General features: G+C 34.9%; 2 protein-coding genes across 3 annotated transcripts; one reads left to right on the top strand and one right to left on the bottom strand.

Annotated features, from left to right (window-relative positions):
* Positions 1–1,456: 1,456 nt before the first annotated feature.
* On the top strand, positions 1,457–16,820 carry LOC140004611 (uncharacterized). 2 transcript variants are annotated; one of them, XM_072044733.1, is made up of 10 exons: positions 1,457–1,911; positions 3,930–4,141; positions 5,534–5,815; positions 6,288–6,410; positions 8,499–8,649; positions 9,147–9,197; positions 9,306–9,379; positions 13,516–13,552; positions 13,639–13,783; positions 16,334–16,820. In XM_072044733.1, the coding sequence occupies exons 1-9, from the start codon at positions 1,548–1,550 to the stop codon at positions 13,749–13,751; spliced, it is 1,407 nt and encodes a 468-aa protein (XP_071900834.1). In that variant the 5' UTR covers positions 1,457–1,547; the 3' UTR covers positions 13,752–13,783; positions 16,334–16,820. The 2 variants fall into 2 exon arrangements, with proteins under 2 accessions (XP_071900834.1, XP_071900833.1); XM_072044732.1 differs by having other exon boundaries at positions 9,147–9,379.
* Positions 16,061–17,092, bottom strand: LOC113734769 (uncharacterized). The gene has a single exon (XM_027261439.2). It carries the CDS (start codon positions 17,090–17,092, stop codon positions 16,061–16,063), a length of 1,032 nt encoding a protein of 343 aa, XP_027117240.2.
* Between the last annotated feature and the right edge of the window lie 810 nt (positions 17,093–17,902).

Raw genomic sequence — 17,902 nt, 5'->3', positions numbered from 1 at the left:
CAATATTTCTTCCCACAAAAAATGAGAAGAACCTTATTGTGAGGTGAGTTATCAGTAACTAATTAAATGCAATTGTTGAATATCTTTATTTTAGTCTATACTACCAAAATCGATTTTTATTGTTTTGAAGTCAGCAGCAAAATTTTCTATTATTAATATTTTGAGGTCAAGAAAATTTCACTTTTCTCTTACCTAATCAGAAGTGCTGAATAATGGAAGATTGTTAATAAGGCATTCTTCTTTCTTGAGTTCAAACTACCCGCTAGTCATTCATTCTCTGATTCAAACTAACAAAATAGAATTGCGAAATCATCGATTTATTTAATAATATTGCCACACAAGAAACACTTGAACTTGGATAAAAAGTATGAAGGTGATTTTCAAGTTTACATATATCATGCCTATAAGAATTTTCTTGATCATTCCTTTACACATTTTCTTTCACCCTAATTATTGTGTCACAATTAGCAAGCACAATGGGTTTCAAGGAACTTAATTGAAATTTTGTTGATTTTTTGTTTATAGATGAAAGAGGAAGGAAAAATACATAGGCAAATCATATGACACTACAAACCAACGGGCAAAGTCACAAGTTTTAAGTTAAAAATATAAAGAGTATGTTTTTTATACAGTGTTGTTAGTATATAATTTTTCTTACATTAACAGGTTTAAATCATGGTACATAACATAAATTCGAATTTGAAATTCAAATTATGCACATGTGACATACATCCATGCTTACTAGTGCAAAAAAAAAATTACTCCCTCCGTCCCAAAAATTTCGTCGCACTTAGAAAACTGTGCTTTTTATGAATAGTTCCAGCATAGGTGAGTTGCTTACCGTTTTGTCCCTCGCCCAAGCTCTTCGTGTAAATGCAATCGGTTCTGCCATTTCAAATTAAAGCCTAAACAACTTCTGGATGGTAGGACCAGAACTTTTGTTTTGTTTGCACATATCTTGTGCGTGCTTTGCACGCTGAGGTTTCAACCAAGTTTCTCATGGTTTTTCACTCCACGCACATATTCATATGGGCTTTTCAAACACATGAATACTGAACAACTGGGCTCAAAGGACACACATAACTTGATTATTGTGGGGACCAAAAGGGTAAAAGAGTGAAAGTGAATGATAAGTCTTTACTATTTTTAGCAAGTGACAAATATTTTGGGACAGCTCAAAAAGGAAAGTATGACACTATCAATGGGACGGAGGGAGTACTATACTATCAGTACATAAAAAGTTAATTAAAAAAATAAATGACCGAAACTCTGGGAATAAAAATACTCCTTTTCGTTGTTTCTTTTATTTCTCCACTTTTTTTTCGTATGCTTTAATAACTTTTTTCGTTATTTTCTTTATATTTTAATCAATCAGTGAGTAGAGATATTTTTGTCACTCTACGAAATACTTAATTTGCCAAATATAACGGAGCCTTATGACAATTCTGCCAAAATTTTTAGGACGAAAATGTGAAATAGCCCCGCCTATATGAATACATTTAGATTCTTCCCCCTCAGTTTTCACAATCAGTCAAGCAAACACTACAATGCAAATGCAGGCGGCCATAAGCATGAAAATGGACTTGAGCAACATCTCTCCACCCTCACACCTCCAACGGCTACTTTTCTTGTCCCCTGGAATCAATCACAGGAGAGTCATCAATTCAGCTTCAATCAATAAAAATGCAAGAATTAATTCCAAGGGTTTCTACAGTTCCATGTCTGTCTCAGCTAGTTTTGATGACAATGTTGATACTACTCCTTCCCCTTCTTCTTCTTCTTCTTTTTCTCAAGCCGAAAAGCTCAGAAAACTTCTGGGCTCCCCGGGGATTCATCTGGGCCCGGCTTGTTTTGATGCTTTGAGTGCTAAGCTGGTGGAGCAAGCTGGGTTTGATTTCTGCTTCACTACTGGTATGTGGTTCCCACCCCATCACACGATCAAATTCTTTCAATTTGTTGACTTATTAATAGATTGTTCAGCCCTTTGTTTTAATCATTTTATCCTGTTTGTTTGAATTTATTCGTGTGAATGCCCGTTTGTCTTAATTTCTTGTGCTTTCTTCCGAATTTTAGACAAGGTACAACTTCTATAGCCTAGTGTGCAACTGCCGAAGGTTACAGTTACCTCTTGGTGGTTTTCTTCATCTCAATAAGCTTCACATTTGTGAAAAATTTGTAAATCAAAACTATGCTTGCACATGTGGCGATTGAATAACCAATTAGAATATTCTGTGAAATTGTACAAAGAACTGTTTATTAGCTGGAAAAGGTCTAATAGGTGTTGGCAATGTAACTTTGCAGGCACCAGGTGAGATCCTTGTTATGTGATTAATGCACAATGCCCCATAATTGCTAAGGTTGCTTTGCATTCAATAGTAAGTAATTGTACCGAGATTTTGGTTAATGTGATCAGAGCAACTTCTAAGTCCACTTATCTATTGGAACAATGGGAGTTTGGTCTGATTATAAGGAATACTAAGGTTGAGGCTTCTAGAATGTACAAAAGGCTGTAAGTTCATCTACCTGAATACATCCAGAGGTTTATACTTTGGTTTTGGTCCCACTTGTGTTTTTGTCATATTGTATTATTCTCGTGGAAAATAGAATCAAAAAGTTCATTTTTTCCAATCTCAGCTTTCTTCATTTTCTCACAACAACTGCTTGTAAGAAAAGGGCTATATTTATGTTATTTTTAAATCCCTAGCCATAAGACTGATTTTGTGGTTTCAATATTTTCCTCTTCTTTCCCAAAATTATATTTGCTTCTAATTTATGTGGTCAGTTGAATGTTATTGTTTTGTGTGTATTTTTCATTTATTTTCTTTGAGCAATATGGTAATATTATCCTTGGAGAACCAACCATGGGTTGCCAGCAACGTAGTGAAGTTGATAGTAAACTTGGCATTGGAAAGTTGTACCAATTGAATAGAAAGGGAGAATGGGAAATGGTGAACCAATTTTCTTTGGATTTAAGATTTGGTAGTTGGAGAATTTTTTTGAAATGAAATTTTCTCGAGTCCTTGAAATTGTTACTTGCAATTCCAGTTTTCAGGGGAGACCATGGAGGCAAGTGGAAGTGAGACATTGTGACATACAATATTTTAGCTTGGTGCTCTAGATGCTGCAGTTAGCATCAAGGAAATCATGGAAATGATGCAAACTGACAGGGGCAGTAACAATACTTGGTTAGGATATTTGATAATTAGACTCAGGAATGGTGAGAGTTCAAGTTTTTGGTAGATGTCTAATAGACGGAAGAATTGTGGCCCTACATAGAAGGCCCATTGGACAATCCAGGATCTAGTATAAGAGGCTTGTTCTTTTCTGTTTTCCATGTAAAATGCTGCCTGAAAAACTGTTCTAACTACAAAATTTCTATGAAAATGAGGCAAATGCATGCAATTTGGTTATGCACTTGTAAAGCAAGGAAAAGGTGTTAAGCTTGTTTGGCTTCCTTTCAAAGTTCCATGAGAATTGTGATCCTCCCTTTACCTGCAGTTCTTGATATTCAGTAGGTATGGCCTTACCAGATTTGATAAAATTTTGTAGCTGCTGTATGCACTTTAGGGAGGATGGAGCTAGAACTTGGAAATTGCTCCAATATGCTTAATGTGGAAAAAATGGAAGGAAAGAAGCAAGTGTGCTTGCTGAAACTCCATATTTGGAACTAAGTAATACATCTTGTTTCCTAGAAGTTTTTGAACTCCTATTGCATATATATCTCTCTTTTGACCTTTTGGAAGCAATTTATGGCATTTTTCTTTGCAGAGTGGAAGCATATTGTTTACTTTCACTGAGATTGAGTTCTAAGTCGTCTCATCTAAAGCCTTTTCTATGCTCAGTAGATCATGATAGTTATCCTATTCCACTTCAGCTTACTCTACTCTCTTAGTTAGTAAAGGTACTAATTGAGTTCATGCTTTTGAAAGGTTTTGGAATATCGGCTGCTCGGTTGGCACTGCCAGACACAGGACTAGTTTCCTATGGGGAAATGGTGGATCAAGGAGAGCAAATTACACAAGCTGTATCAATACCCATCATTGGGGATGGTGATAACGGATATGGTAATGCCATGAATGTCAAAAGAACCGTGAAGGGATATATAAGAGCAGGATTTGCTGGAATTATTCTTGAAGATCAGGTTTGCACTATTGGATACTCTCCTTTTTAATTCAACATGGTTGAATTCAGCTTTTGTGAATTTCATTTTCATCACTTTTCTCATCAAATCTGTGTTCCTAGACATGTACATCTTGTTTGTTTCAGATTTTTTCTAGTACTTGGTCTGATGAGACAAATGTCAAACAAAGATTACATATGCTTGGGGATGAGTTAGCAATAACCATATCAATTTGGGACACATAAGTTGAAATAATTATCTTTTATGAAGCAAAAATAGGTAGGGGAAGATTTTAAGGTTTTTCTTGAGCAATGTGAATCACTTTACTCTATTTAGTAGTCATCCTAACAAATGAGTAAATAATTCCATCTGGTAAGGTTGATGGATTTGATAGAAGGGACTTCTATTAATGGTCAGGGACCAGAATGGGGCTAGTTATCAGTAAAGTTCATGAAGTAGGATAATTCAATGAAGGGCATTTTGATGGTTGACTATGTTGCGAGAACAAATTCACTTCGTTTAATGTCCCAAAACCTCACCTTGTGTTCACTATTTTCATGTGTGATTGTTTAGACATGAGGGAAAGTAGATGGTTTCATGTTACTCCATCCTTAATTGTTCTTTTTGAGAAAGACAAAAAAAAAAAAAAAACTGAGAATTCAAGTTTGCTATCTCATATATTAATAATGCACCTCAAAGGTTCATAGCTAAGTTGAATTCAACATCTTGCAAACTTGCATGTACCAAGTTGTTCAAATTCTATATCTTGAGGCCAAAATACCTATCTAATAATGTTCATCGATTCGTTTACCGCAAAATGCATAACATAGTTGAGATTTAGAAAGATACATCTTAGTCTCAAGTTAAGAAATACAATAATAACATATTAGAGGGAAATGAAATTCTGTCTGGAGCATCCTAATCATGAAAACAAGAATTTTACAGCTAAGTTTTTCATCATTAATATTTGAAGAATACATATTAGAGTTATTTTTGCAGAAAATCAAATAGCTTAAATTCAATGATAGCACTTCTCATGGGATTTGGAGGGCAAACATGCTTGATTTTTCTAATGGAATGGCAATATGATACTCTGAAGCTTAAAATATGGTGGTAGGATACTTGGTTGGTCAAGAAACCAAAATGTGAAGTATGTATTTGGATTTGAAAAGGGATAAAAAAAGAGTACGTGTATGAGTATGTGTATGCTGGTCGTCCTTTGTCATATGCAAAGAGAATTACAACAACTAAGTATCTTTGTGTCTTCTGCTTTAGGTGATTTCAAAACTTTTATACCTTTTTCAGAATAAAATTGAATTTATATTTAGTTACCTGTGTTGGTTGTTCTTGTTGCAAGACCTGGTGACCTGGTTAGTATTAAACTTTTCCTATTGGTAATACTGTCTTGGAAAGGTCTCTCCAAAAGCTTGTGGCCATACCCGTGGCAGGAAAGTTGTGTCAAGAGAGGAAGCAGTCATGAGGATAAAAGCTGCCGTTGATGCTAGAAAAGAAAGTGGCTCTGATATTGTCATAGTTGCACGAACTGATTCCCGACAGGCAATATCCTTAGAAGAGTCACTTTGGAGATCACGTTCTCTGGCTGATGCTGGAGCTGATGTTCTATTTATTGATGCACTTGAATCAAAAGAAGAAATGAAGGCCCTTTGTGAAGTTTATCCACTTGTCCCCAAGATGGTACATCATTTATCATTTATTATTTGAGTGACTCTTCCAATGGTTTGGCATTGCATATATTTTGGTGGTTGCTGTTTTTCTGTCTATGATATTTGAGCATGGGGGAACAAATCTTGATGAGCGACTACACATTTCCTTATTCCTAAGATTATTAACAAACAGCTATCTCTAGTTTTTCTTTCTTATATTGTGCTCTACCATGAGGTTGATTAACCTTAACTTATTTTCTAATTAGTTTGATAATTTTCCAACCTCATTGCTTTCAAGTATTCACCATTTGCCATCTTTGTAGTTGCCATCCTAAACCCTAAACAATACTTTATCAGCTACAACATTGGTTTGTCATCTCTTTTCTAATTTAAAAATTCAGTAGAAATTTGACAGACATGACATTGTTGCCTGTTACTTGGGAGCAACGTAATCCAGAGCACCTGTACTAAATATATACATTGACAAACCTATTGAACTCCAGGCCAATATGCTTGAAGGAGGAGGGAAAACACCAATTCTCAGTCCTATGGAACTCGAGGAAATTGGATACAAGCTTGTGGCATATCCACTTTCCTTGGTGGGAGTATCTATTCGTGCGATGCAGGTAAGGTATCCAGATGTTTCCTTTTTGCTTAGTTGAAAGAACAAATTTAACTATTAATATCTTTCTGGTAAAAAAATTTCTTCAGATATAAGTTCAACTGTTGAATCATGAATTCTGATATGATGGTGATATTTCGTCCATTAACTTTTTCTTTTCCCTGCCTGTTTGCTTTTCTCTTTGGTTTTTATTATGCAAAGATTGTCAGTCTGACAAATAACAAACATAAAGAAGCACATCGGCTATGAGTAAACTCAGATCTTAGTATGTTCTGTTGTATGAGCTCTGAGAACATCGCCACTGTATGGTAAATGCATTTCAGTTAATTTCTTCATTCTTAGTTTATCATCACCACAAAAAACCAAGAAGAAAGGAAGCAAAAGAAGCAACAGTTTTAGTTCAGGAGTTGACACAACTAAAATTGCTTTTCTGTGTTTCCTGTGGCCTTCTAAAGGTAGGCTTAGAGTGGATAATCAGAATGAAAGTACAAGCATGATGGAAACATATGGTTTAGAAAGGCATTCAAAGAGGCAAAAAATGGAAGATAAAAATGGAAGATTATGATGTTACGCTTATATTGCTGAGAGATCTGCATGTTAACTGCTGCTGAAGACTCTTTCTAATCGCTGGGAACTCAGAATTTATTGTTCTGCTGGTCAAGTGAAAGAACTATAACATAAAGAAATTGATAAAGAATGCGCACTTTTGTCATTTGGCACTTAAATTCAAAGTTTTGGGGACATGCTGTTTGTCTTTCTTGTTTAAGTAAAATGTCAGCTGGATACTCTTTTCCCTTGATGGCAAGAGGACTTCAAATCTATTATCTGAACTTGAATATTACGTTCCATGGTTGAGATGGCTCTGCTAGTGCCAATATATGGAGTGCTTTGATTTGGCACTATGCCAGCAACATGGAGAGTAGTTTCACATCTGTATCTCTTTAGAAAGAGAACAATCACCTTGGAACTTTTCATGTAACTATGTGGACGGAACAAAAAGGGGAAGGTATTAGAAAATTTGAAGCAAGTGAGAAAATGTACACCATTTGAAGGCTATGTTTCTTCAATACTGTTGGATACTTTAGGATGGACATCTTTAAGTTGGATATCTAAAATTAGTGATCCTCTGCTCCCAGGTCAAATCCGCCACCTCTAATTCTACAAGGGATGTTTACAAAAACTTGATGTGTTCACAAATCTTGATCTAGATAATTCTAGTTTACCAATAAAACATACAAAAGAGAACATTTTGGTATAATTGAAAGAGCAACACTTTAGAAACTATTGTTTACCTTTTTTTTGAAGTTAATACTTCAGATGCAAGTTGGTAAATACATTCAAAATGCTGAGAATGTTCAGCATTGGGTTTAGATAAAGTTGGTATATAACTTCTGATGTTTCCAAAGTCAGTGGTGCATATACATTAATAAGGCATTTACATGTTGGTCATGACAAATAAAAGATAGAGAGTTGAATTTCCAACATAAGCTCAACATTTCAGACTTTTTTCTGTGCTTCGTAATTTTGTGTACATATCTTTTCTGAACTAATTTCCAAGTGATCACTGTGTACCTTGGCATGTCTATCTTATGGACAAAAATTCTTGTCTCAAGAGAGGTTTACAATCATATCTCTACTTACGCATATGATTAGTAGAAAATGTGTTTGATAGTGTCTTGCATTCTTAATGCATCAGTGGTCAACAACTTTAAAATGTCATACAAGTTTTAGAGGTTGTTGAAAATTTCTTTTCTGGATGCATAGAAAAATGCCTACACTAGTCCATTTTGAATGATGGTGTGATAAAGCATCCATGAATTTTCTTTATTTAACTATAAAATATTTCAGATGCATCATACTTGATTTATCTAGTTTGGCTGCTGCACACAGTAAGGTGTCAATTGGATTTCAGTCACGCAATGCAATTTTTTGGCATATATTGGCTGGCCTGGCTGATTTAATCCTTGTGTGATTAAGTTCCAATTTCTCAATCTGGCTGAATTTTACTCTAGAATCCTACTGTTATTTCTTAATTTTGCATTTACTCATTGATCATAAATGACGGTGTGTAGTTACCCTGAAATATTTACAGGATGCCCTCACAGCTATTAAAGGAGGACGGATGCCATCTCCTGGAAGTATGCCGTCCTTCGAAGAAATTAAGGACATACTAGGGTTTAACAAGTACTATGAAGAAGAGAAGCGTTATGCAATCAACATCTCTCAACTTACTTCACAAAGCGGTGGGTGAAAATTGATGTGAAACTTGATTAGAGAAATTTAAGCCAGAATCATTATGCTTTTCATTGAGAGTCATTTCTTGACGTAATTCTGACTTTTTCAGGTATACTTGGCCTGGATAGGTTTTCTAAAGAAAAGTTGTTCTTCCAGTAGAATATCAACTTCTTTTTAGGTTTTTGTTCTTGTCATGTTTGTTGAAGCTAAATTGGCAGTAAGTAATAAAATGTTTAGGTTTTCGGACCCAGCAAAAGAGAAAAAATAGTCTTGACTGTGGATTGGCATATAATTAAATTTTCTATCCTATAGGTTGTTTGGAAACAATACCAGTTTGAAGTCAATATGTTTTAGAAGTGGAGCCCTCTTGAAATCTCTAGAATGTCCAAACACTGGTTTGCATCTTGTTTTTGAGATGTGCAGCTTGATGTATAACTTTCTTCTTGTCGTACTTTTGGAACAGTTAGCCTGAGCACAATTCACTTATCAATTTTTGGTGATATAGGTTATTCTTCGGCAAGCAGCGATACATACAGTACTCAACAAATTTCTCAAGGTGATAAAGACCAGAAAAATCAAAGTGTACAAGATCCTGTGGTTGAAGTAGTCACTCCTGAAGTGTATAATAAATATGCTGCAGATAATTCTAGTGGTCCATTTTCAGGGATCTGGTCAATAAAATTGAGAGTTAAAATTACTGGACGTGATGGGTTTGAGAAGCTTGATATCCAAATTCCTGTAAGTTATCTTGTTAATGATTTAATGACTATACCATATCTTTGTTTAACTTATTTTGTGTTGGTGAAATTAAAAGAAATTATGAAGAAGGAAGGGAATGCAATTAAAATGGTACTATATCGATACTTATCTCAAATATCTTAATTAATTGGACTGTGTAGCTTGTTGATAATCACCTACACGTAAACATGCTTCTGGGTGTGCATAGGAAAGCAATTGAATGTATGACAATTTGCAGAATGGTATAAATTCCGTCTTTGAACAAATTCTAGGTCACTTGTCAAAGTCATTTAGAACATGCGAAGAGTATTTGTAACAGTAAGTATTTGCTAATGCATAATTATCATAACACATGTCCTGCCTCTGTATCTGCATTGCTGCATTTTCTTCTCCTATGTTTCTTCCTCTCTCATTTTCCTGTTTCCTTTGTCTTCTTGTTTAATTTTTGACAAGCTAAGCTTTTCTTGCTGCTGTGGGAAACAAAATATCGATTCTAGTTATCTTACTTGATCTTGTGATTAAATAAAATGAAGTATTCCAACTTCCAGTTCTTTGTTTCCAATCATGCTTGGCCTGAGATTGAGTCCAAGCTCTCATAGTCCATAAGAATGATTATTGAGTGGATCTTACATCTTACAGGAGTGCATCTCATGAGATATAGCTACAAATTACCCGTGTGAGATTAACTACGCACATGATTCATTCTTCTATCCAAGCATTTTAATATAGAACCAGCCAAGAAGAGGAAGTTCCCACATCGTTAGCTCCTAGACACCTATCATTATCAACATTAACAATAAACATAAATCTGGAGCTTGATTTCTGCTATAGTTCTACTTTTCAAGATTGAGCTTACTGGCAATATAGTTAGTTTTGTTAGTTTTGCAGTGAGGCAAGCTTGCTATATTTCAAATTTCCACTTCTCTTAGGCAGAACTTTGTTGCCTTACCGCAAGCAAGGCCCATGGGCAGTGTGCCATGGTTCAGTTATATGTTCTCTCATATATTAATTCCTAGCTGGAGAAAAAAAAAAGCCATTAAAGATAGTATCAAGCTTCCCTCAGATTTCACTAAACCAAACTTTTTCTACATTCCTCAGAATTTTAATAGAATATTCAGCACTTAAACTTAATTCTGACTAGTTCTATGATCCCATCATGCATATTTTAGTCACTTGTCAAACAAATATTGTGCTAGGCAATTAATCTAGGTCTGGACAATGCCTATAAATATTTGTATGTGTGATGCTTGTGGCTTTTATGACAAGTCCTCCAAAGAATATTAAAGTACCTGGTGAAGCATTATCCGAGGATAAATACAGTAACACCTGAGTGGTTGGTATAACAACGATTTGTGGGCTGTGTGGATGAATTGAATGCGCTCTTCCTGCGGTAATATCAGATAAAGGTGGTAGGGGCTAAGCCAAAATTCCCTGGTTTCTTGATAAGGAGAGTGTCGACCCGCTGCACTGAAAATATCATTAAAATACTTTTATGAGAAGGTTTTATCGAAAATGTGAGAAAACAACAAATATTTTTTGGTTTTACCGCTGCGACATAGAAGGAACAATATTTGGCTAAGCGTACCTTTCTTCTTTAGAACAATCAGAATCAGAGATTTTTCCTTGTATGTTAAGGAAGGCAAACTTGAGGACATTCCACAGTGTAGTGATTTCAATTCTCAACAGTTACAATGTCTTACTCCCTGGCATGCTAACAAATTCTTCTGTTCATGAAGTTCTGGACTTCTTGAAAAACTGGTCAATATCTACCGAAAATTAGACTGCCTATCATGGTACTACAAGCTTTGGACAAGATTCCATGCCAAATGATTTTGATATAAAATAAACATTTAAATTACAAGAATCTCTTAGCTAAGACAGTTCATATTAGGTATTGGAACATGAAGCTCACGATGGCTTGAATCACAGCTTAGAACTTATGAGAATCAATTGTTGAAACTTGAGAATGATTTTCAAAACTCGTGCCATGCAGTGCAATGATGAAAGAATGTAGATGCTGAATGCTCAAGACCTGCAGATTAACAACTGAAACAATCCATTTAGATGTCATCTAAGGAATGGTAACCCAATTATCATAACTTGCTTTTAGATACTCATAAACATGATAGAATAAATTATGAATCTAGGATTCTTGCAAAATGAAAGTGAAAAATAGATAATTTGAAATGCAGAAAGTTCTGTCTTTACAACATTAGTGGACTGCTAAATCCAGTCATCTACTAAGGGGCTTATTCATGCAACAAGAACATGAATTCTGTTTCCAGGCCATTTGACTGGCCGGGATTGAGACGAGACAAACATTTGTTCATCAGGTCATTTGGTATGTGTTACAGCACCCAGCTTCAAAGATTGCAAGAAGTTGATAAACTTGTTTGGCAACAGTTTAGGGTTTTGGAAGCGAGGGTGTAGAAATTAAACAACAATTACGGGCTAAAATTAGAAAAAAAATGTAGGAAGTTAGAAAGACAAAGAAGAGAAGAATTAAACCCTTGAAATTGCTCATTGATATCTTTAGGTGTCATTATTAAGCTTAGAGTGCATCACAATTTGAAGAGTACATTATTTACATAGGCTCTACGACCTTTTGCTATTTTTACTAAGATTAACACTTATTCAAGAATTCTAAGACTTCACTACTAATTGAAATGCAAAAAAATAGAGATTCCCTAATAGAACACTTTGAGAAGATGTTTGAAATTACTTAATGGCCATTACTTAAATATGTTTCAGCAAGTAGGCAAATACCTATGTGCTCCACATATATATGTGTGTGCGCAGATACACACAACGATGCACACACACATATATATAAACCTGATGGAAAAGATAAATGATCAGGGAAATCAAACAGCAATAACAAAGATTGTGACTCAAAATGTAATGAGAACATTGAAGAGGAAAATTAGAAGTAGTGCAAAACTAAGCCCTAAAAGTAATGGAAATGGTGCACAAGTTGTGGATGTTTCTCTCTATCTCTCTCACACACCACACAAACTCATGGCGTCACCTCCTGTGGAAGGACCTCAATGGACATTGCAATAACAGGTACATAGATTCAATTTCTGGACGTGGTTCTTCCACAGGTACATAGGTTCAATTTGTAGACATATGTAGGTTCAATTTGAGCCTATGTACGGATATTGTAATGTTTGTGAAGGTTCTTCTGCAGCTGGTGAGGCCTTGCGTTTCTGTTGTGTATGAGAGAGACGGAGAGAAATGTCCACAACTTGTGCACCATTTGCACTACTTTTAGCACGGCTTAGTTTTGCTTCCATGTTGTTAGCTGGACCTTTTTCCTCTTCCTCTTTTAATCTTCTCATTACTTTTTCAGCCACCCTCTTTTTTTATTGCTGTTTGATTTCTTTTATTTTTATCTTTTCCATCAAGTTTATATATGTATGTATTTATGTACTTGTATATACATGTACGTGTGTTTTTTTGTGTGTGTGTGTGGACATACATTTATGAGATCTGCAATCTTAAAGCTTCAATGAGTTAATTGCAAATTCATTTCCGTTTGTGAAATCACTAAATCTAGAGACAGCTGAGCTCAAAATCATGATCCTTGGTCAGGTAAGCTGGGCATACAAGAATATTTTCTTATGAAACATGGATCACCAAATCCACAAGTTCCAATAAGGCTTTGGTTCATGCATTTTGACTTCAACATACTTCTAATCAAATCAATAAAACAATCAAGATTAATGCCCTGATCTTTGGCCACTTGAAGAGGACTAAAATGGTTTATGGTTTATGCATATGGTGTTTAGAATTATGCTCTCTGTTCTCTGCTTCTAATCTTTTGTCGATGTGAATCAAGCTATTTCTTTTCCCTTTCTATCTTTTCTAAAGCCAAGAATGGGATTCCTTCTTGTTGATCTTGATGATTGGACCTGCCCAATTTATGCAATCCCTCTTTCAAGTTTGTTCAGAATTTTCTTTTTCATTTTGTACTGTTCATCGTATATGGATGAATAACAAGTACATGTAGTCAATAGAGTAATCACCTAATCTTTAAATGTCATTCATTCAAGCTACTGTTAGTTTTCTGGCATGACTTGTCTTGAAATCAGAATCTGTTTTAGAAATATATTTTGACTAGCTCATTTCCTCAGGCTGGATTCTTGGAAGGAATAACCAATATAGTTCCAGGTATGTGTTTTTAATATGTTGGAGATAATTGAAATTAATGACTTATATCTTTGGTGAAGTTCAGAATAATCTTTCCACTTCTACAGCTTTGGGGGGTATAAACATCAAAGCGCTCTTGGATGATGCTGAAGGAGGCGGCAAAGTTTTACTAGATTTCAAAGACAGGATGGGTGATAGGATTCAAGTCTTTTTGGAATAAAGATATGAAATTCATTCTTTAAAGCTTAAGCAGTAAGTTACAGCTTCTTCTGAATCTTTACAAAATGAGCAACTTTATTTTATACATGGACTGCATGAACATGGATTGAGCTTGTCCTGTATGTCGTTGTACCATATGGATTTATGTTAGTTATTTAGTGTTTTTATTACCTCATTGGATTATCTTATAGTGCTTATCTTGGTTTAGGAAAAGGTCTTATATCTTGTTGCCCCCATTTGCATGAGAAGAGATCAATTCTATTTTCTCAAACCAAATGGGACTTAATCCAAAAATTTTAGGAATTTGCCTTGGCTTGGGTATTCCTATCTAGTGAGCGGAACCTTTACAAGCCATCCCATTCAGCTTCAAATGGACAAAATTCTCGGTCTTTCTCATTCAAGTGTCAAAGCTAGATCGATTGACTAATTAAACTTCCCTCCTTCCCTTTGTCTCTTTCCTGTTGAAGCGCTTACTGAATTCTTCTAGAAATCCTTATATTTTGTTTATTGACTAAAAAAAAAAAAAAATTGTTGACAAACGAATAAACACAGGATATAAGGTTTACCTTTCTTTTTTCATTTCCAAGATGGGAAGGCTAATTTCCCCTTCAACCTAAGGATAAGGTCTTATATCCTGTTCCCCCAATTTGCATGAGAAGAGATTAATATTATTTTCTCAAACCAAATGGGACTTAATCCAAAAATTTTTGAATTTTGCGATGTAGATAAGGATTGTACCCATTTTTGGGCATACCACTTAGTATTAAGATTCAGAGGAGTGCTAACAATTTCCAGGATTTTAAGTTGATCTATTTATTTAATTTGAGAATGCAAATGATACAAGAAATTAATTGTTGTTTTGTAACTCAAGAATCTATCAAAATTGTATTTTTTGTGGAGGTTCAGTTATGAGGTTTTGGCACCCTGATTACATCTTCATTTAGACTTCATACTATTTCCTAATACTTCTTGTAAACATAAGAAGTGATGATAAGCAATCTAGACACATAAAATAAGATGTTTTCTTAGACAAGAATGGTATGCAAATACTATAAGATAGGATACATAATGAATTCATAACTAAAACATGTAAGTGTGCCCCAAGACTTAGAGGTCTTGGGTTCAAATCTCCCTTCTTCCCTCCCCGCTTCTTAAATAAATCCCACTCCTCCCCTGCTAGAAAATTTAATTTAAAAAAAATGTATGTTTTTTTATAGGAAAATCAAAAAAGATAAAGATAGGAAGTTGAAATGGAGCTGTTACTAGTAAATTAAGATTTCAATGTTTTAGAATTGAACATAGCTTTTTAATCAAACAAGAAAACCTATGTATCAACCAACTTTATGTTAAATTTTCTAAAGGACAGGGAATGCAATTTGCAGAACTGGGTTATTAATGAATTCCTAAAAATAAGGGAAAATAAAACTTTATTTACTCTTAAAGTTGAAATATATCAAAGAGGGATACAACCTCCAGTTGTGTCTTCATTGGATGGGGTATCCAAAGAAAAAAGAGATAAAAAAAGAAGCTGAAGAAATTTGCATAAAAGTATAATAGTAGACACAATCTAGGTTGACTAACAGTGCTGAAGATTGAATGGAGATGCACCTACTTGCTTTGGAGAGTGTGGGAGGTTCTTCTTTTATGACTTAGGATGCTACGACTTACAAAACCTTATCATTTGAAATCCATGCTGCTTTGCAATTTTTGTAGTATACGTCTTAGACTTGCTGGATAATTGAGTATGCCTTGAAAATCTTTAGTTTTTGGCTGTGACCATAAGGCCAATAATCTCAATTCATAAGATCTGTTATATAAATTTTCAAGATTGCTATAAATAGAACAGGTGAAATTATTCAGATTTCTTGAAAATGTTAGATTAACTTGGGACTGAAGGGTTTAAACAATAATTGGTTTTATTTTTGACGATTTTGCTCGTGGTATTGGTTGCATTCTTTCATCCCATTGATACTGTCACGATTGAGATCCCCCCCACTTCTTACATTTCAAGGATAGTTATTATAATTGATATCTAATGTAAACTTTTTAGCATTTGACCAAACCACTCAACAATTATATCATAAACCTTCTATATTGAAATATGAATCATGTAAAGCTAGAAAAAGTTTTCAAGACATGATACTTGAAACGACTTAACATAGATAAGGTCTCACGAGATATGGAGTACATTGTTTGTTAATTAAGAGATCATGCTAGCTTCAACATTTCACTTCTACTGACAAAAATAATGAATGAAAAACTTAAAGAGAGAGAGAGAGCAAAATGAATATCCAATGTTTTCCGGAAAGTCTACATCTTGTAATCCTCCTGTAGGAAGCTCTCATAAGATGTTCCTGCAAGCGCCTTCTCAACATCCACCCAGTTCTCAACCAGGGAAGATAAGGACCCTCTATGTATTTTAACATGATGACTAACTAACTCCATTCTTGGAACCCTCAGAAAATCTTGAGCATCTATCAGTTTAGTCTGATTTTTTATTATGTCCTCATAATATAGAACAATATGTCGAGTGCTGTTGAAGTATTCTAAAGCTTTAGTTACCATCTCTTCTACTTGCCTCAGGTTGGCTATCAGCATTGCTGCATTAATTGTTGGCTTGTATCCTGCTAGAATCTCAGCTTCCTCAAGAGAATGCACGTGTGATTTGTGTGTCCCGTTCAATAGTTTCGCATTTGTATCGTACGAGTTTGCAAGGTCAGAGATCATCCTGCGCAGAAGATTTCTTCTGAGGACGAAAATTATCGATACTCCTCTACTCATGAAGTATTCTAGTATTTCTTCATGATGCAGCATTACACCCTGATTAAGCATCCACTTCAATCCAACAGCAGCAGTGCACTCATTCCTGGAAGCACTGGTCAAGAAATCTAGATTGTAGAGTTTGTCTAAAGTTTCAACTATAGTTGAAGCATTAGCTCTCCGGGGTTTGACTGAGAAGATCTCCCCATTAGAGCTTATGTTGATATGACTGTTCAACAATGTTTCAAACCATCCGCTCCCTGATCTTTGCATGGAGAGAATAGCAAAATATCGAACAGGATTGCATTCACACTCAGCTCTGCTAAAAGTTTTGGGTTTGGGATAGTGCAAGAAAGGCTTTTCTGAAGGTTCAATCCTAGGATTTTTGCATGGCCTTGCCAGTTCAACCCTTGACAGTCTTCCACTGGAAGGGGCACTGATTTGCCTAAGAGATACATAACATATATAAACTCCACAAACAATTGAGAACATCAATACCACCATTCTCAACCACCAGATTGATTTCTTTGGAGGCTTAAAGATCAAGCTACCCTTGTTGAAGAAACAGAGATTGAATGCCATGTTTGGGGCAATTAAAAGAAGGGGAAAAAGGGCGTCTTCTTATAGCACAAAATTCAAGCCTTTTTTACTCTGTTTATGCCAGAATAAAAAGGGGAAAAAGGAGAATCAAGTTTCCTTATTCTTTCTCCCTTGGTTTAGTCAGCCAATTATAATCTCTTTCCCTAGATGAAAATTAAAATAGATTACAGAATTAAGTATTGAATTACCAATTTCATAACCCTACCAATTATGCTAGTGGGAAAGAATCTTGAATATGGAAACATCGTTCAGTATAAGGGTTAGTCCCAAAGTTGCTATAGTCTGCCTTGGAAATGCATATATGGTATCTTCTTGGGATCTTACGAAGTTTCTTTTAGAGTTGATAACCCTTGACCTCCCTTACTTCAGCAGCAATCATGCTTTATTGGATTAATTCCATTTTGCACCTTCAAACTTGTATCACTTTTTCATTTTTCACCATAAACTTTACTTTTGAACACTTTGCACTCTAAGCTCTTAATTTTGAATACTTTGAATCCTAAACTCTCAACTTTGTCCAATTTAAATCCAATCAATGGCTATGTTCGCAAAATGAATGAGATAAAGAGCAGTGAAAATTAATGACAATGCACCATTTTGTTCTAATTGTGATCCCTTAACTTTTTATACCACTTTTAGTACATTATCATTGATTTATACGGTCTCAACTATTAATATTGTTAGCAAAATTAACGAGATAAAAGATGATACAAATTAATGACAATGTATTGTTTTATTTTTGTTGTGATACCTTGGCACCTTTTGACTACATTAGACACATTATCATTGATT

This window comes from Coffea arabica, chromosome 3e, assembly GCF_036785885.1.
Source record: "Coffea arabica cultivar ET-39 chromosome 3e, Coffea Arabica ET-39 HiFi, whole genome shotgun sequence".
Classification (NCBI taxonomy): domain Eukaryota; kingdom Viridiplantae; phylum Streptophyta; class Magnoliopsida; order Gentianales; family Rubiaceae; genus Coffea; species Coffea arabica.
Note: the sequence above shows the minus strand (reverse complement) of the source record. Positions and strands in the feature narration are given on the sequence as shown.